The sequence below is a fragment of the Sphaerodactylus townsendi genome, linkage group LG11, assembly GCF_021028975.2.
Source record: "Sphaerodactylus townsendi isolate TG3544 linkage group LG11, MPM_Stown_v2.3, whole genome shotgun sequence".
NCBI lineage: Eukaryota > Metazoa > Chordata > Lepidosauria > Squamata > Sphaerodactylidae > Sphaerodactylus > Sphaerodactylus townsendi.
Window position 1 is genome coordinate 70,527,207 of NC_059435.1, and position 20,767 is coordinate 70,547,973.

The 20,767-nt window shown below is 46.1% G+C and overlaps 1 protein-coding gene across 3 annotated transcripts in view; it reads left to right on the forward strand.

The window, feature by feature from the left end:
- Nucleotides 1-20,767, forward strand: part of XYLB (xylulokinase) — a 117,379-nt gene that overhangs the window by 10,847 nt on the left and 85,765 nt on the right. For all 3 annotated transcript variants that reach the window (XR_007245824.1, XM_048511857.1, XM_048511858.1), the window contains exons 4-7: nt 8,076-8,194; nt 9,738-9,819; nt 10,229-10,269; nt 11,403-11,518. Coding sequence is in view for 2 of the 3 variants with exons in the window: in XM_048511857.1 (XP_048367814.1) it covers nt 8,076-8,194; nt 9,738-9,819; nt 10,229-10,269; nt 11,403-11,518 (358 nt within the window). In the remaining variant the exon portion in view is untranslated. The remainder of the gene's footprint in view (nt 1-8,075; nt 8,195-9,737; nt 9,820-10,228; nt 10,270-11,402; nt 11,519-20,767) is intronic.

Sequence of the window (20,767 nt, forward strand, 5' to 3'; positions counted from 1 at the left end):
TACTGAGGTAAACTTAAAGCAAATCGGTATACCCTAACCCACTGGTACACTATCCTCTTTTTAGAAGCTGTTCTTATCCAGGTTTATATTGGCTTCAACTCGGCTCTCCCATAAAACTGACCCCACCAGTATACAGTGTCTGCTTATGATTGGTTTTGCACGACGCTTAGACTGATCACCCGTGGAATCAGTCACTCTCTTTGTCTGACCTACTCGCCTCAGAGTTTAGTCTTTCACACAGTTAAGACAGGCAGTTAAGACATCAGAAACCAAAAGTCCCACAAAATGTATTGACAAGGAGTTTAAACTCCTCCCTTTCTGCATCATGCAGTTACTTGCCCAATCAGAATGCAAGAAAACACAGCCAATCACCTACACCTCGTCCTCCGAAATGCTGTCGGTAATAGCATAGTGTGGTACTAGGAATAGCCACAAGTAGCCACATAACAAATATATTGTCTATGGTGGTGGAAAGTACTGTCAAGTCACAGCTAATTTATGATGACTCCATCGGGTTTTTAAGTTGAGGCATTTGGAGGTGATTTGTCATTGCTTACCTCTGCGTGGACTGCGGGTTCTGAGAGAACCTGCGGGCTTCATATGGAGGACTGTGGAATCGAACCTGGTTCTCCAGATTAGAATCTGCCGCTGTTAACCACTACCCCACACTATCATTATACTGTTTTAATATGTAGTATTTCCTGACAATAAATGCACTAAACCATGAATGCCAGTTCTCCAAGTGGGCAAATATGCTACCTATTGACTGTAAGTAACTGACCCAAAGGTCAAAGGTTGACCACACACAAATATAGCTGTCAGCTAGCCTGGGGCTAAATGAACCACTCAGCCTTTTGGGGTAGTTTTCTCCCTTGGCCTGTGCTCTTTGCACCTTTGCCTGACTGGATTACAAGTCATTTTTAATCGCTTTAAAATTAGACATTATTGTCAGTATTTCTGACATCTGTTCCGAAGACTGCAGGATCGAGAGTTTACACTATTTTTAAAAGTGTTGTAGCAAAATAATTCCCATAAACGAAATTGACAGCTGGCAAATAGAGAGCAATCATTCCAAATAAAAACCTCTTTAGTTACTATAAAAGATTCTTTGTCCTCATCCTGTGCTGTTGAAAGTAATTGACAGCGATGTAAAGCTTTACCTGCAGAAAATAGATACAAATTCAGTTAAAGTGTACTTCTATGTTTAGCTTCGATTTGAAAAATAAATTTTCCAGTGTTACACTGTTATATTACACCAACATGTACTGATCTCTGTTGAGGAAATTTTTATCGTACCCTTCTATCAGGGAACTCAGTTGGTGTATATGGATCTCCTTTTCTCATTTTATCCTTCTATTGTTCTGCATCTCTTTTAACTCTCTCATTCAACTAATGGGGCTTGGAAGAGCCAGATTGTGGCTAAATTACTCCCATGTTTTTAAACTACAACTCCTGTTTTGAAAGCTCTGTTTTTCAGGCATTTGCCGGGAGCTCTTCAACAACAGGTTGAGTAGTGGTGGATAAACTTCCCTGAAAGACAGCCAGTCCACCACCTCCGACTTGAAGCCAAAGGAGGGAGTTCGTCATAGGCTCCAGGTTGGGAAATGCTTGGAGATTTGGGGGTGGGGTGAGGAGGTAGAGCTCAAGTATACCAATGTGTGCTAATAAGTCTTCATTCCACCACCCTCCCCGAAAGTTAAAAATGCCCTTTTCTAGCTGGCTATTGTTAGTGGGAGTCATTATTTCCAGATGAGGAGCTGGGAAAGTTGATCTTTGGATTGTTTAGCAATCCAAATGGTGCAACTTAATTTTCCTTGTCTAGTGGCTTAGCGTACCATTCAGCTAGCTTTACACTTCATGCTGCTGCAGGCCCTATTGAGGTATACTAAATTACTTGACATGCTAAATAAATATTCTTAGATCTACAATGCAAGTATCAGTGGGCTGGTTTTACTGGTTTTGTTGGTTTGGAGGCAGCATTTTTAAAAGGGAGCTTAGAGAATTATGTACAGATGGAGTTTAAAGATTGGGGCTGTTGTGCCCTTTTAAAACTGGCACGAGAGAATTCTGATTAAATGTTTCTCAGGGTTCAGAAAAGTCAGAGATTTCATCTTAAAATCGCCATATGTTGCTTTAAAACCGCTGTTGCTCATAGAACAAATTAATCTGTCAGCTCTTGGATTTTTTTTTTTGTACAAATGGCATTAAAACCCCTTTAAATTAGGGACAGAAAGACAAAGCAATTAGAATAGATCACATCCTCTTTCAGGAACTGAGTTGTTACAAAGGCTCAGAAGGAAAACAGGGCAGAAAAAATGCTACAGTTATTGAATACATTTACTTTGTTGGCTAATCGACCAAGTGTTAGTCATTCATCCCAATGCATTGGCATTTGACTAGAGAGGAGAAGGAAAAAACTTTTATTATTCTGAGAAAACTGGGGAGAAACAATATCTATTCTGTTTTTCCTCTAAGTGTCAGAAACTCTTTTCATTAAGTTGCATATTCAAGAAATAGGCCTGGAGGTGGGGGGTGGGGTGGGGGATGGAATTTTTGAGCTAACAGACCTAGGGCAAAGTCTGCAGAAAACGTAATGTTTTTTCTATGTTCATATTATTGAAAGAAATGGCAGTTAACACTGCACCAGGATTCTTTTTTGGTACATCTTCTGCATTACAACAGCTTAAAGTTCTGGGCAGGCCCTACCCTATAGTGCAGTGATGGCGAATCTTTGGCACTCCAGATGTTATGGACTGCAATTCCCATCAGCCCCTGCCAGCATGGCCAATTGGCCATGCTGGCAGGGGCTGATGGGAATTGTAGTCCATAACATCTGGAGTGCCAAAGGTTCGCCACCACGGCTATAGTGAATGTAGTAGAGAACTTTGCCATAATTCAATTTCCAAGAGCAAATTTGCTGGTTCAAACCCCCCAATAACAATTCTCAATAATTACGTCAATGCAGGGGCATAATGCCCATCGGGCAAGGTGGGCATCTGCCCAGGGCACCACCTTGTGGGGGGCATCAAAATACAGGGTTCGTTTTTGGATATTTTTAGTGGTTTTCCATTTCTGGCCTGTAGGGGGTGCAGTTTTTAGGCTAGCGGCACCAAAATTTCAGTGTATCATCAGAGGATTGTTCTTATGCTACCCCCCAGGTTTGGTGAGATTTGGTTCAGGGAGTCCAAAGTAATGGACTTCCAAAGGGGGTGCCCCCATTGTTTCCAATGGGAGCTAATAGGAGATGGGGGCTACAGTTTTGAGGGTCCATAACTTTGGCCCCCCTGAACCAAACTGCACCAAACCTGGAGGGTATCATCAGGGCAGTCTCCTGATGAGACCCTGAAAGTTTTGAGACTGTGCCTTCAGAAATGTGCCCCCCCCCCAGCCTGCAACCCCCATTGACAGCAATACAGAAAACTCAACGCAGAACAAAGATTCTTGGGCAAATTTCTGGGATGTTCCTGCAGGGGGTGCATTTTTTTGGACGTATCAGCACCAAAATTTCAGGATATCATCTGGAGACTGTCCTGATGGGACCCCCAAGTTTGGTGCAGTTTGGTTCAGGGGGTCCAAATTTATGGACCCTCAAAAGGGTAGCCCCTATCTCCTTAGCAAAGAGTGGGGGATGGGGCACCCCCTTTGAGGGTCCATAACTTGGGGGGGGGGCATCCAACTCAGGTTTTGCCCAGGGCTACAGTTTGCCTTGTTACGCCCCTGCATCAACGTCAATACCCTGACCTGGATGGCCCAGGCGTGACTGACCTTGTCAGGTCTTGTGAAGCTAAGCAGTGTCAGCCTTGGTTAGTACTTGGATGGGAGACTACCAGGGTAGTCTGAGCCTGCTATGCAGAAGCAGGCTATGGCAAACCACCTCAGTTCATCTCTTGCTTTGAAAATCCTACGGAGTTGTCAGAAGTCTGCTGCAACTCAAAGGCACGTTCTACCATCAGTCACATCAACAAGAAGTGGTACCTAAATTCTGAGTTAAGTGTTATTCAGCTCAGTAACCCTTTCAGCAACACTGCGAGGAAGATCAGCATTAATACCTCAACGTTCGGGAGTTGAGGCAGAGAGATGGCCATTAGAATTGAACCAGGAACTTCTCAGCTTCCACAGTTAGCCATTGTGCTGTACCAGCTCACAGGACCTATCTAAGATGCTAAGGAAAGGCATGAATTGCAACTCTTGGTGAAATGTAATGTATGCGGCAAAATTCAGTGTTATTAAGCCTCATCAATTCTGTTTCATGCAAATCCAACCCATCAATTAATTAGATGCTCCCTAATTTGCCTTGGATTCTGCAGCAGTACTGTCTGTTATTAATTGACTCCTGTTTTCCCCATCTCCTATTTGCTGGAAAGTACCATAAGTGGTCTTAGAGGCAGAAAAACAATGCTGACATAGATGAATCGGAAGTTGAAAAGGAGAATTGCTTTCCTGCTCTTGTGTTTTGATGGCGGGCTTTCTACTAGAGATGCCTTTCCATCTACTAGAGATGCCTTTCCAAGGTTTAATTCACGACTAGGAGCAACAGAGCTCAGTCCTAGAATCTGCTTTTAATCCTAGGTTTCAGCCCTGGACTGTAGTGTAAGTTGATTTGTGCAGAATGATTTGTGCACACCTTTGATTTGTGCAAAATGGCTTCTCTCTTACCACAACTACTGGACACGTGTCTAGAATTAAGGCTGGGAGGTGTTTCTCAAAACTCGAAGGATGCAACTTTCAAGCAATATTTAGCCTTGACGGTCACATTTCAGAAAATGAGTAGCTTTGGAGAAAAATGTTTTTAGACTGGCTATTGTCTTTGATGGCACCTCACCCTATGGGCCCCAATGTCTACATCACCGTGCATTCCTGCCCCTTTACTTAGAGCAGGGGTAGGGAACCTTTAACACTCAAAGAGCCATTTGGACCCGTTTTCCATGGGAAAAGAAAAGACTTGGAGCCGCAAATAATTTTTGACATTTAAAATAAAGATAACACTGTATATATTGGGGTTTTTTACCTTTTACTCCACTCATTCTGAGAAGCGCATGGATGCGTCCGCCCTGCTGCCTGCAGGGTGGGCAAGGATGGGGCCAGCAGCTCAGCCTTGCTGGCCACCAGGAAAGCGCCCACCCCGCTCCAATGGGGCAGGCGAGAGGGGAAGCCCGCGGCGTGGCCCAGCCAGCTGCGGGCAGTTGGTGCGCCCACTCTGCTGCCTGCAGGACGGGCAAGGATGGGGCCAGAGGCTTGGCCCATGGAGCCGCAGTGCAAGGGCAGAAGAGCCACATGTGGCTCTCGAGCCGCAGGTTCCCTACCCCTGACTTAGAGCATGTCATGGACGCAGGATCCGAAGCAGCAGTCCAGTGGGAGGGGCTGTTTTTTCCTTGACCCTCCACTGCCAGCCTGATTCTTGCCAGCCTCCACTGCCAGCCTGATTCTTGGGGCAGTGGAACGTCCCAACCTCATCTGTCCCCAGCTATGTGAAAGCAGAACTCATAAGAACATAAGAACAAGCCAGCTGGATATGACCAGAGTCCATCTAGTCCAGTACTCTGTTACTCGCAGTGGCCCACCAGGTGCCTTTGGGAGCTCACATGCAGGATGCGAAAGCAATGGCCTTCTGCGGCTGTTGCTCCTGAGCACCTGGACTGTTAAGGCATTTGCAACCTCAGATCAAAGAAGATCAAGATTGGGAGCCATAAATCGACTTCTCCTCCATAAATCTGTCCAAGCCCCTTTTAAAGCTATCCAGGTTAGTTGATAGGGCTGTCTTTGCTGGTAATTGAAGGGTACAACATTAATGAGTGTGTATCCAGTCCCTGCCCTCATCCAGATGGCCCATGTTAGCTCTTGTTAGATCTTGGAAGCTAAGCAGGGTTGCCCCTATTTAGACATTGGATGGGAGACCACCAAAGATGCCCAGAGGCAGGCAGTGGTAAACCAGCTCTATCTCTTGCCTTGAAAGCCCCCTAGTCCTGGGGTTGCCCTGAGTCAGTGGTGACTTGATGGCACACCAACACAGCACATTTTGTGTTAAGCCTGTACAGATGAAGGCTATGTCCTTTCCCAAGATGTTTTGGTCACATTCTGCCCTTCTCAAGAAGCTCACAGACACGTAACTTGAGAATGTGAGGAAGCAGTCAGAAGGAAAGCTCAGTGCTAATGGTGGAGAAATGGGACTGTGAGCCAATCCAGAGGGGTACATGGCTACAATCACTGTTTAAATATTTGAAGGGGTGCCGTGTTGAAGATGGAGCAAGCTTGTTTTCTGCTGCCCAAGAGACTAGGACAAGGAACCATGGATTCAAACTACAGGAAAAGAGGTTCCACCCAGTGGTGGGATCCAAAATTTTTAGTAACAGGTTCCCATGGTGGTGGGATTCAAACAGTGGCATAGCGCCAATGGGACTGGGCAGGGCATGATGGGGGCGTGGCCAGGCATTCCAGGGGCGGGGCATTAATAATTTCTCTGTTACAGTAAAAAACTCTTACTGTAAAAAAAAGTTCCTAATTTCCAGCTGGTATCTTTCTGTCCATAATTTAAACTCATTATAGCAAGTCCTATTGTCTACTGCCCGCAGAAACAACTCCTCCTCCTCTAATTGACTGCCTGTCGAATACTTAATACTTAATTTTGTTTCTAGAAATAAAAAAAAATAGCCTACCAAGCAAGTAAAGAGTTCCCTGGACCCAACAGTAGTTAAAGGGTCCCTCCTCTTACTAGCCAGCAAGCTCCGGGCTACGAGAAAGAAGAAGAGAGGGGGAGGCGAGGGCGTGGAGACGGAAAAGCGGACCCAATTAGTAACCCCCTCTCGGCACACACAAATAATTAGTAACCCACTCTCGGGAACTGTTGAGAACCTGCTGGATCCCACCTCTGGTTCCACCTGAACATTAGGAAGAACTTCTTGATGGGAGGGGCTGTTCAACCATGGAATATGCTGCGTTGGAGGGTGGTGGAGTCTCCTTCTTTGGAGGTTTTTAAACAGGGGCCGGAGGCCACCTGTCAGGAGTGCTTTGATCGTGTCTTCCTGCATGGCAAGGGGTTGGACTGGATGGCCCTTGTGGTCTCTTCCAACTCTATGATTCTACTGTGCATGTGCTTGGGCCTGACTGAGTGGTTCTTTCCTTAGGGGAGGGGCTGTGGCTGAGTGTAGCGCATCTACCTAGGCATGCAGAAGGTCCCCATGAAAAAGACCCTGGAGAGTTGCTGCCCGTCTGAATAGACAGTACTGACCCTGATAGACCAAAGGTCTGATTCAGTATAAGGCAGTTTCCTGCATCCTCAGTTGGCCACTCTAGACTGTGAGATCCTCATCGGGCTGGATTCTGTGTTTTGATTGACAGCTGTCATTCATTTCAGCCTGTTGCCCATTTATTACCCTTGCCTGCCTGGATTTGTCAATTGTCAATGCACCTGATGCATTTTAGCTGTTGTTGAGGGGCGCTGGTGATGGATATATTGTACTCTGAGCCGACGGGTGTGCTGGGCGTGTTGTTTTTTGTACAGCAGTTCATGCCCATGTGTTAGCTGCCTGAATGGTGCTCAAGCTCCTTATCCCAGTGAAACAAATGCCAGTGGAATGATGCCAGGCCACTAATTGCTTCCCAGTCCAAGGCAAAGGAGCCAGTTCAGCTTCATGCCAGTTGGCAGCCTGCTCCAATGCCTTCTTCCTCCAGAAGCAACCGGAGAACTGGCAGGGTCCCAGACGGAAGAGCAGATCTAATAACACTGGGGTTTTTAAAAAAAAAATAAAAGGAGGTAAAAAGAAGTCCCAAGGAAATAGAAACCTACAGGCTTGGAAGATACCAGCACAAATGTCTACAGGGGAAAGGGGGAGCGTTGTCACCGGCTGTGTTGGACTTGGGAGGCAGAGAATTACTGAATTGAGGCTGGAAAATGAAGACAAGCAGAAGGGGGTGGAAAAGAAAGCGTTGTGGGAAATGTCAGCATCAAAAAGGAGGGTTCCATGTTTTTAAAGAAAGAAGGCAGGGAAGGAGACATAGAATATCAGGAAGGAGCGAAGTGAATAATCACTAGTTCTTGGATTTTTTCTTTCTTTTAAAAAACTGTTTTCCTTCTTCAGGTTCTGGCATGAATTTACTACATATCCGTGAGAAAATATGGAATCTGGTCTGTCTTGATGCTTGTGCAGCTGGATTAGAAAAAAAGTTGGGCCAACCAGTACCCTGCAGCAAAATATTGGTCTGTACACACTGGTCTGTAGATGATAGCTGTTCCACAGTTGGTTGTTCACAGAACGGAAGTCTCAGAGCTAGACAGAGGAGTTCCTTGACTCCCAATGTGTCATTTAACCCTAAAGACAGTGTGTGTGTGTGTGTGTGTGTGTGTGTGTGAGAGAGAGAGAGAGATTGAGAGAGAGAGAGAGAGAGATATTTGAACTGAGGTTATGGTGTGGGTGTGTGGGGGAGATGTTAGAGATTTGAACGCTTTCTAGCTAACACTGTTTTCTTTATCAGAGGTGTCCCTGCCTAGGGCTGTTCTAAAACCCAGCAGAGAGAAAAGACGCGCATAAACCCAGCAATACCTACCTATCTGGGTTTTTTTTCTCCCGATCATTGTGGGCCCCATTCCAACAGGAGAAATGTCATTGAGAACAATAACCCTCTTACCTTGTGGTTTGGGCCTGATCCAGAGGGCTTTTTTTTTAAAACCTTGACCTGCGCAGCCAAGGCTAGCCTGAGCTCATCAGATATCAGAAGCTAAGCAGGGCTAGCCCTGGTTAGTACGTGGATGGAAGACAGCCAAAGAAGTCCAGGGTTGCCAAGCAGAGGTAGACAATGACAAACCACCTCTGTTGATCTGTTGTCTTAAACACTCCCGCGGGGGTCACCATAGCTTCTCTGCGACTTGACAGCATCCCTATGCCTGCTTTTTCAGGTCCAGTCTGCTGTTCTGTTTATTGTGGTCCATTGCCAAGTGTGTCCCCCTCCCCAAATTTCATATTTTTATTTGGATTTTTGATAGGTGCATCCACACTACAAGTTTAAGTTGGTATCAGCCATCAAAGGCCTCTGGGAATAAAGTTAACCTTAAGGCCTCTAAAAGTAGGCTGTTGCCCAGTTGGCCAGATTGATCTAATCATGATAAACTTATTTTTGTTGTTGTCTGATACTGATGTGTCTGAAAGAGTAGTGCTATTTGCACTGGCAACTAGAAAGATCAGAGACCAACCAGCACAGTAAGGGTCTGATTTTACCTTTATTCCTCTTTTTATGTAGATGTAACAATTGAGTTATAGTTTTAATGTATTGTGTAATGATTGTGAAGGCCAATGCAATAAACTTGATCTTGATCTTACTCACAAAGTAGTTGATGGCTGCCAAGTCATCTCTTAATTGGGGGGAGGGGGGATAATCTTTGATTTTATATGAACATGCTCCACCGGCAATATCTGCAATATTTAGAGAGGCCAATCACGGGAGAATCTTTAGTCAGGTGATCATTGTTCTTTGAAAGAAAACGATCTTGTTCCAGGCAGTGGCTTTAATGGGCTTCCTTTAAAACCATGATTCTTATTTTCTGGTAATCTGCACTGCAAGCCGAATCTAAATGGTTATTTGAGCTTCTGTAGATCTAAGGAAGTCCCCTCTCCCCCACCAAGCTTTTGTGAATCTTGCACTAAACAAACTAATTTTCTAAATTAAAGAACAAGATATCTCGATGCTTCTTGTCCTTGTTTCTTTTCTAAACCAGTCTTCATTTTGCACCCTTTCCCCCTGTTTAGGGTTCTGTTTCGCCGTATTACGTTAAGCGCTACGGTTTCAAAGCTAACTGCAAAGTCGTAGCCTTCACTGGCGACAACCCAGGTGAGAAACTTCAAGATTTTCTATTTACAGTCTGAGCCATTGTATGATTGAATCCCACAAATCATTTTCTCTCGCTGTCCTATTATCCATATGTTGAAATCTTACTTATTTGGGAAACACGTCATTTCTGGGTGGGTTGCAACCATTTTGGAAAATCCTATTGAGAGCCATGGGATGCACATCTCAGGCCTGTGTAAATTTACTTGGAAGCAAGTCCTACTAACTATTCAGTCGACCCTATTTACAAGTGTAAGGTCATACAGCACTAATGGTGCAATTCAACATGTGAGCACTGGTGATAGGAGTGATACTTTCTGACTTTTTGATTGTGTCCGATGTGCAGGCCTTGCACATTGGCCTCTTAAAGCCTAATTTAGAGTTAATTGGACTCTGTTATTTGCATTTTCAGCATCTCTGGCAGGAATGAGGCTCGCAGAAGGGGACATTGCAGTAAGTGTCGGCACGTTTATGCTGACTGTTCATACAGGCCGGTCAGATTAGATTGGGCACCCTGGGAATTATGCGCTTGTGACCTTGGGTAGCAACTCAGCATTGTTAACTTTGGCTGGAATGTGCCTATAGATAAACTCAGCTAGGCACTGTTAATTTCTGTCAAAAAGATTTCAGCACACCTGTACGTTTTTCCCACAGAGATCAAGGGCACTTTACATTCTTACGTTTGACCAGATCATGCCCAATCATTATATATAATTGCCTAAGGGACGGAATGTTCGACGACAGACGCCCAGCCAATGGGTGTGCAGGACTCACAACATTCCACCCCATCCCGGACCACCTTCCCCCAACCCAGGAGCCTTCCCTGCCCCAAACAATATGGGCTATCTCCTGGAGGGAAGGAGGAGGAGGAGGTCAGGGTCCCTTGCCCTCCCTCCTCCCCTTCTTGATTTTAAATTAAAATAAAATGGGCTTTAGTGCTAGTTCCAAGATAAGAGGCGTGTGCTACTTTTAAATGGATTTCCTTTCTGCTGATTGGGGTACTTCAAACAAGTTCTTGGAGCAGGCTTCAAGAGTGTTCGAACACCAGAATGGAAGGGGACCTGTGGTGGAGCACGTTCCTTGCAAAGGGAGTGACTCAGGTTTCATCTCATGTAGCTGCAGTTAAAAGATTCCCAAGGCTGAAGAGCCACTTCCAGTCAGGATCGCTAGTACTAACTAGGACATGGTGTGACCAGTCTAAATCAACTATATATGATTCACGTATGCATGCGATGCTCTTTGGTGTTTTCCTCACTCAGCAACACAAGGATAAATGTATAAAGAGTCTCCATTTAAAAATCTTGTTCCCTACCTTGCATTGAATTGTGGACGGTGGGCATTTCATTCACGCAAGTGACGCATCCGCAAGTGTGGGGTTGCCCTCCGAGGCCTTTCAATCTTCTTATTCTCTGATGTCATCTTTGTCTTCTGCTTGAAGGTGACAAACCAAGCCGATACCTCAAGAATCCAATTGCCTTAATGTATAATTTAAAGATAATTAGTACTACTAATGGATGAGCTTAATTTAATTTCTGTATTGCTTTTTGTGCACATTGTGCAAACTCCTCAGTTGCTTTCTGTCACAGATTAGCCTTGGCACGAGTGATACATTGTTCCTCTGGATCAGAGAACCAAAGCCTGCTTTAGACGGCCACATCCTCTGCAGTCCAGTGGAGACGAATGCCTACATGGCGCTGCTGTGGTAGGACACATTTTATTGTAGTTTTGCCTGTCAGTATGAGATGCATCTTTATATTGAGTCCATTGGCCCCGTCTACACTAGAGTTGTCTGTTCTGATTGGCCCATTGGCCCGCCTGCCCAGTATTGTCTCCTCAGATTGGCCCACTGATTCATCTAGACCAGTATAGTCTCCTCTGATTGACCACTGCCCTCCAAGGCCACTTCTTCCCCTATCCCTATGCTTTAATGGAAAATAAAGATGATGGATCCCAGGTCCTTCTGCTTCCAAATATGTCATCTTACACTGAGCTATTTGTCCTTCCACTGATACCTAGTCTTGCAGTTCGTCTCCCTCTAGCTTTTTTTTTTTTGTGGCTAAAGTTAAAGGCAGTATCTGCCCAATAGTCTTTGTGACTTTCATCTCAGGTCTAAACATGTGGTGTCATAAGAACATAAGAACAAGCCTGCTGGATCAGACCGGAGTCCATCTAGTCTAGCACTCTGCTACTCGCAGTGGCCCACCAGGTGCCTTTGGGAGCTCACATGCAGGAGGTGAAAGCAATGGCCTTCTGCTGCTGCTGCTCCTGACCACCTGGTCTGCTAAGGCATTTGCAATCTGAGATCAAGGCGGATCAAGATTGGTAGCCATAGTTTGACTTCTCCATAAATCTGTCCAAGCCCTTTTTAAAGCTATGCTGGGGGGAAGAACTGTCATCATGTCATGTGATTTATGTTGTTGCCCATAATGCACACTGGATCAGAGGTTGATATTTCCCATCCCGGATATTTCAGCTGTGATCCAGGATCTGGACTTCACTGCACAGCCAATCCCCAGGCACGAGCCTGTTTCGATAAGACCATGGGGGCCGAGCCAGGAAGGCCCAGGGGACAGGGAACTGTGCACTTTCCCCAGCCATGCTGCATAAACAGGCCCAGTCTGTGACAAGCCCTGTTCACCAGCTGGGGTGACTCTGGTTGCCGAGGCAATTCATGCCCCAAGAGGCAAGGAGGAAGCAGCATGGGTCTATTCGGTTGCCAGGGTGACAGGAACTTTCCTGCAGAACTCAGATGTCTCACAGAATGGGCTGGATAGTCATAGGTCTGAAAAGGTGTCAGAAAGGTAGCCTGATTTTAATGAGTAGGGTTCACTGGTTGCCTGAACTACAGCCACAGGACTTCCTCATTAGAAAAGAAAGGCAGAGGGCACAAAGAAACTTCGTTCGTCTGTTGCCTAGTAAGAGAATGCACATTTTTTCTGTGTTTCTGACGTCAGATTTTATCTTCAGATTGAGCGTGCTCGTTGAATTTTAGCTAATGTATTAGAATTGGACATCGGTGTGCGTGTTAAGTGCCATCGAGTCGTTTCTGATTTATGGTGGTCCTATGAATCAGTGTCCTCCAAAGCATCCTATTGTTAACAGCCTTGCTCCGGTCTTGCAGACTGAGGACTATGGCTTTCTTGATAGAGTCCATCCATCCCATGCTGGGTCTTTGTCTTTTCCTGCTGCCTCCAACTTTTCTGTATCGCCTTTTTCATTGAGTCTTGTTTTTTCATAACGTGATCACAGGACGGTAGCCTCAGTTCAGTCATTTCACTTCTAGGGAGAGTTCAGGCTTGATTTGATCTAGAGCCCACTTGTCTTTTTGGAAGACCTTGGTCTTGGTAAAACTTTCCTTTGACACCACATTTCCAATGAATCAACTTTCTTCCTGTTTACTGTCTTCATCATCCAACTTTTGCACCTACATATAGTAATAGGGCAGTGGTGACGAACCTTTTTGAGACCAAGTGCCCAAATTGCAACCCAAACCCCACTTATTTATCACAAAGTGCCAACCTGGCAATTTAACCTGAATAAGTGAGAATGATGTGAGGGAAAGTGAGGATGATGTATGAGTCTGAAATTGTGTGCATCGAGGAATGCTGCTGTAAATTTCGTTGTGCGTGCACAATGACAATAAAATGCTTATGCTTATGCTTATGCTTATGCTTATGCTTAATACTGAGATTTTAGTTTAGAAAAAAACGGTTGGCTCCATCTTCCTCCACCCCACCCGCTCGAGCAGGGGCCAGCCTGCTTTAGCCTCCAGCAAGTCCCACACGCACCGCTCTGTGCCTCTCTAGCATCTCTGCCTCCTCTGTGCCCCCCCCCCCTCGGGCAGCAGCCACCTGGAGCACAGGCACCAGGCCCGCCAGCCAAGTCCTCCCTACTCACCGCAGTGCGCGCAAGTCGTGCTCAGTGGCCCATGCCAGTCTAGATGTGTATGTGTGTGTGTGGGGTGATTTTCCACCACCCACAAGATGAACTATGTGTGCACGTGCCCACAGAGAGGGCTCCGAGTGCCACCTCTGGCACCCGTGCCATAGGTTCGCCATCACTGTAATAGGGAATACTATGGCTTGAATTATCTTGATCTTAGTCACCAGTGACATAGCCTTACACTTCTGAATCTCTACTAGCTCCTTCATGGTTGCTCTTATTGGCCTCGGTCTCCTCATTCCTTGGTTGCGGTCTCCCTTTTGGTTGGCAACGGAGCCAGTGAATAGAAAATCTTCAACAATTTCAGTGTCTTCATTGTGAACCTAGGCATGAGCACCAATAAAAATGATCAGTAAATTTTGGGTTTGGGTTTTTTATTTAGCTAATACTGAAAATATCCGAGGTAAAAAAAATCTGAACCTGAATTTTTTTTAGTACTCCCCCCCGCCCCCATTTCGCAAGCTGGGGCTGGGGAGAGAACTGTCCCCACCAGGGCTTGGAGAGCACAGAAGGAGGGCAGATCCTTCATGCCTCATGAAGAGTCTGGCTGTCTCTTCCCCCACCTGTGCTTTCTCAGTCCTGCAGGGGGACAGATTCTCCATATGATGCTAAGTTTGCTCAGCATGGTGTGGAGATCTCTCTCTCTCCCCCCCCCCCTTTCCCCCACTGGCTCCCAAGTCCACATGAGCTTGAAAAATGGCAGCAGTGGGAGGGAAATTTAATTTTTTTTATATACTTTTTTATTAATTGGTAAAAGAAAAACCTGAAAAAAGCAGATACGGTTTTTTTGGGTTATTCTGTTATTTGGGTTTACCAAGTCACTAAGCCTTTGTGAACTTTTAATTTGTGTAATTCTCCAGTAGTCATTATTTTTATTTTATCATATTTTTATCCTGGCCTTTCCCAGAGGGCTCAGGGTGGGTTACAACCAGAGGTGGGATCCAGCAGGTTCTCACAGGTTCCCGAGAGTAGGTTACTAATTATTTGTGTGTGCTGAGAGGGGGTTACTAATTGGTGATTTTGCCACGTGGTTTTTGCCTCAGTTACACCCCTCCTCTCAGCAGTAGCACGCAGAACTTGAAGCAGTCTAGCAGGAGGTGCACTGGCGAGTGTGGCAGCCTGCGCCTGCGTGCATTCGTTTCCCGCCCAAGGTCCGGCGCAGCAGCTACGTCCTTGCCACTGCCCCGCCCAGGAATGCCCTGCCCCCAGAATGCCCGGCCACACCCCCATTGTGCCCCGCCCAGCCCATTGATGCTACGCCACAGTTTGAATCCCACCACCATGGGAACCTGTTACTAAACATTTTGGATCCCACCACTGGTTACAACTGTTAAAAACACAGTAAAATATTTAAATGTAACATTAAACGTTAAAACTATACAATCACCTACAACATTCTAAAACGGTTGATTAATAGTTTATAAAAAAGAATAGATGGCGACTAAAAGAATCCAAACAGTCTCATTCCCATTTTGTCTTCTTGAGGTTGAGTTTCAACCTTGTCCGAGCACGTGCTGCTTTAACCTTCAGCCGCTGTTGCTGCAGGTCTTCATTGTTTTCTGTATAATGTGGTGTTATCTGTATATCTCAAATTGTTAACATTCCTTCCACCAATTTTCACTCCCCTTTCACCTAAATCTAATCCAGCTTTTCTTATGATATGTTCTATATGCAGATCGAAGAGACAGTGAGATAAAATCCATTATTGTCTGACACCTTTGTCAATTGGAAACCGTTCTGTTTCTCCATATTCTGCCCTAACAGTAGCCTCTTGTCTGAGCACAGGTTGTGTATCGAAACAATTAGATGTTGTGGCACACCCATTTCTTTTAAAAAACCAACCATAATTTTTTGTGATCCACAGAGTCAAAAGCTTTGCTGTAATCTATGAAATGCAAGATGATTTCCTTCTGAAATGCTCTTGTTTGCTTCCAGTAGCTGACATAAATTTGGGTGCTTACCAGAGGTCGGATCCAGCAGGTTCTCACAGGTTCCCGAGAGTAGGTTACTAACTATTTGTGTGTGCCGAGAGGGGGTTACTAATTGGTGATTTTGCCACGTGATTTTTGACTTAGTTATACCCCTCCTCTCAGCAGTAGCGCACAGAACTTGAAGCAGTCTAGCAGGAGGTGCACTGGCGTGTATTCATTTCTCACCCAAGGACTGGCGCAGCGCCTGTGTCCTTGCCACAGCCCCGCCCAGGAATGCCCCGCCCCCAGAATGCCCAGCCACGCCCACATCGTGCCCCGCCCAGCCCCATTGGCGCTACGCCACAGTTTGAATCCCACCACCATGGGAACTAAACTAAAAATTACTAAAAATTTTGGATCCCACCACTGGTGCTTACATATGTAAAAAATAATCAACTTGGAGGACAGTGATTGATAAATAACAGATAAGATGCATATTCTTGGACAAATGGCTCTGCCTCCTTTATGTAATCACTCAAGAATGTGCAACAGAAAAGCCACCCCTCTTTAATTAGATCAAAGCCTAATTTTACGGAAATGATCTTGTTCCATGTCACCTGTCCCCAAACATATATTAGATCAGGTCACCGACTTAAGGAAAACTTCTGTTTTCTCCAGAACAATTTCTTCTGTAGGAACAGAATAATTTCTTCTTAGCAAACAAAATTCTCCCAGCTGAAGTATACTTTAATTAAACAGACAATGGGATTCTGTATGCCTGAGAGAAACTCCAGCTCCCAGCGTATCAGAAACACCATTTCAGACTGAGGTTTGCTACCTTTTAGGCTGACTCAGGAAAGATAGTATGGAGGCTGCAGCTGTTAATATCAGATAGAATGAATATATGGCAAGGATATCTATATCAGAACTGCATTCCTGTACTTAGCCCCCTTCCGCACACGCAAAATAAATCGTTTTCAAACCACTTTCACAACTGTTTGCAAGTGGATTTTGCCATTCCACACAGCTACAAAGAGCACTGAAAACAGTTTGAAAGTGCATTATTCTGCATGTGCGGAATGAGCCTCAGTTTCAGAGTGTATCAGTGTTGGTTTGCAGTAGAAGAGCAAAGTCTGAGCCTGGTAGCACTTTAGAGACCAGCAAGATTTTTTTGGGTAAGAACTTTTGAGAGTCAGAGCTCCCCCCGTCAGGCACCATTGTGTATCCTGTCCTGTCCTGCTCCCTTGGAAGTCAGTGCTCTTTTTTTGCTGTCGAGTCACAGCTGACTTATGGCGACATCCTAGGGTTTTCAAGGCAAGAGACCTTTGGAGGTAGTTTGCCATGGCCTGCTTCCACATCACACCCTCAGTATCCTTTAGAGGTCTGCCATCCAAATATTAGCTAAGGTCAGGACTGAGACTGTGTCGGGGTCACCTAGGGCGCTTCCGTGGTGGGAGGGAGGATTTCAACCTGGGTTCCAAGGTCCTGGTCCGACACCTTATCTGTTACCCAAAATGCTGGGGTCTGGTAACATCATCATCGTCGTTAGTGCGTTAATGCCGTGTGTCGTTGTCGTCGTCGTCGTCGTCGTCGTCGTCATCATCATCATCATCATACCAAAAACACTAGGGCAGCACTTGAAACATCTTTGAATTGACAAAATTAACATCTGTCAAATTCAGAAGGCAGCCCTGCTGGGATCCACACAAATACTACGCCGATACATTACAACTTCCTAGGCTTCTGGGTGAGGCTCGAATTGTAATGAAGGCCAACAACCAGCTAAAGATCTGGCAGCTGTGAAATTTACATCCGGCCAGCCCGAGGAACGATGCCGAACGAAGCCAGGCCACACCACGAAGACGGAGCAGGCCCCCCCGGAGAACCCCGCCCCGTAGCTTCAGCAGACCTACAGCCAACATCGGGACAACCTGAAGATCCGGAGGATCCGCAGGGGCGCCAGAGCTACGATCAACCTAACCCGAAGGTTCCGCAAGCAGCCGGCCCAGCCTCAGGGCGCCCAAGAATCCCCAAAGTTGCAACCTCTTTCGCGGCTATGGCTGCGGAGTTTCACAGCCATCAGCAGCTACTCGCACTTAACTACCCCCCGCCGGTGACAATCGGTCACCCCCTGCAGGATCTTCATCTACAGCCGCCTTTCTCTCTCCCTCTCCGCCGCCCCCTGGCTGGAAGTTTGAAGTTGCAGCCAGGAACATTCCTGATAGGCTAACCTTTGGAACTCTCCGGCTGTTTCAACCAGCCACCTGATTGTTATCCGGAACATGCCTTCTCATGCTTATAGCTGCTTTCGTGGGGAGTCACCTGAACTACAATGCTAAAGACTATCAGTAACTCTCTCTCTCCCTACGTTCTTGAGAGGAAATCCATGGACTCTACCATACCATCGGCTCCTAAAAGGCTTTGGTGGCCCAAACAACAAAGAGCCGTGCATTGGACATTTAATATGCAGCCATGGAGGCTGCCCCCTATCCTTTCATCCACCCTAGCAGCTTTTTTATTGTTTAGCTATGTTTATTGTTTCCATCTACATGATGCCCTTTGGAGCCAACCTCCAAGGAATTATTGAGTACTGTAACCCAAGCTGATGCATGGAAGTTATTGCATGCTTTAATCTTAGAAGTTATGTTGTTATTTGTTGTTGTTGCATCCGTCTGCCGGAACTCTCTGCTGCCGCCTCACCATCGTCCTACCTCAAGCTCCACCCCGGAAGCCTGCAGCGCCGCCCGTCAGCTCCCCCTTCCCTTCGGCCCCCTTTTTTGCGGGAGCTGACGTAGCGGCTCTAACAAGAGGCGAGGGTAGTGTGTTTCCCTCGCGACTTCCCTTGTGGGAATCCCGGACTTATTTCCTGTAACACAAGACTACTCGGCCCGTTCTGGCCTGTGCCCTTCTTGAGAAGTCTACCAATTCTAAGTCGTGCCGCCATTGATTTGTTTGTCATTGTTGATCCATATGAAAGTGCATGGGAGTTGCCAGATACTGTACTACTGTTCCAATTCTGCATTGGTTTGATTGTATGTTTTATTATTGGAGTTTGCCTTGCTTTCGATGCATATCTACTTTTGCCTGTAACGTGTGCAAAGAAAGCCCTTTGACTTTCCTTACATTAGCTAACCAAGTTCTAATGTTGCGCACAAACAGCTTTCGACCGAGCTTGGCCAAGCGGTAGGAGGAGGTGAAGCGTCCCTTTAAATCGCCCTAACATTTTGACTCCAGCTTCTAAATGTAAAAAAAAGGGAGGAGATGTAGGGGATGCACTGCCTGACCCAACAGCTTTTTTACCGTAAGTAGGCGCTGGCACACCGGCGCTCCTACGGCCTTCTGGTATACCGCTCCCCCACCCTCTCATCCCCGATGGAGTCACAGGTCATGAACTACCTGGCTCACAACCACCGGGTGTCCCGGACAAAGAGGACAATGGCGCTTTGCCCCAGGTGAGGATTGAGGCCCAGGCGCTGATGCTCCTCTCCAGCGCATGTAGCAATGCCAGGTGAGATCATGCATCCACATCGATGATCTCTCCAGTCCCCCGCTCTCCCGCTCTCCCGGAATTCCCCCCGTTCCGCCCTTCTACACGCCCCCGCTAGAATCATAATAAAAGGTGCTAGGAACCAGCATACGAGAGAGTCGCTTGGAACACGGACACCCGCGCTCCCGTTGCTGGCGCTCTCCACCAGATGAAATCACCGCGTCTCGTCTCGTTCTTACGCTGACCTCGCGGCACGACTACAACAACAACAACAACAACAACAACAACAACAACAACAATACGAGTTTGGATTTATATCCCCCCTTTCTCTCCTGTAGGAGACTCAAAGGGGCTTACAATCTCCTTGCCCTCCCCCTTCACAACAAACACCCTGTGAGGTGGGTGGGGCTGAGAGAGCTCTGAAGAACTGGGACTAGCCCAAGCTCACCCAGCTCACCTCAGAGAAGCCTCCACAGCTCAAGTGGCAGAGCGGGGAACCAAACCCGGTTCCTCCAGATTAGAATGCACCTGCTCTTGACCACTGCGCCACTGCTGCTTAACCACTGCGCCACTACACTGGACTTATTTCCAAATAAGCATATGTAGGATTGACTTGTCAGTGTAGGAAAACAGAACCTTGCCATATATTCATATATCCCAATAGCCCTTTTCAGACATTACAGCCATGCACACCGAGAGTTTGTCAAGCACACTTTTCAGGAGCACACACTGCCTAGAATCCTCCTGATCTTTGTGGCTGACATGTTGACTAAGCAAGGGCAATGTGCATATTTGCCATATACACATAGCCTCAGCATGCATGAATGCAAACCCTGAAGAAAATCCCATTATGATTTCCATGGGCGAGAGCTTTATGCACTTGATACATATGTGTGATGAACATAAGAACATAAGAAATAGCCTGCTGGATCAGACCAGGTGCCTTTGGGAGCTCACATGCAGGCTGTGAAAGCAATGGCCTTCAGGATGTGAAAGCAATGATGCCTGTGGTCTGCCCCTGTTTCCCCACCAGGGGGACTGCACGTATGGGGATCTACGCTTAGTTGGTAGACTCCAGGTGCACACAACTGAAAAGGACCAGTGTTACGACTGCAGGAGATACCTACTGCTCTGTGCTGTGTGCCTTGAAAAGCCAGAGCAAAAGATTGATGTCATCTCTGAAATTCCAGCCAGGAGTCTTAGTGATTGCAACGAGCATTTTATTTATTTATTTATTGCATTTACATCCCTCCATATCTCCAAAGACTCCAGGCGGCTCACAGTAAAACATACATAATAAATGCAAAAAATATCATAAATGTATAAAACATTTAAAACATAAAAGTACGTAAGTTTTAAAAACCAAATACAGGCCCCTTCCGCACACGCAAAATAATGCGTTTTCAAATCACTTTCACAACTGTTTGCAAGTGGATTTTGCTATTCCGCACAGCTTCAAAGAGCACTGAAAGCAGTTTGAAAGTGCATTATTCTGCATGTGCGGAATGAACCACAGATAGCTTAAAACTCCCCAACATGGGAGCACAAAAGATACAGATGCATTACCACATATCCAAAGAGGACCGGAGAGAGGTTAGAAAGTAAGGGAATG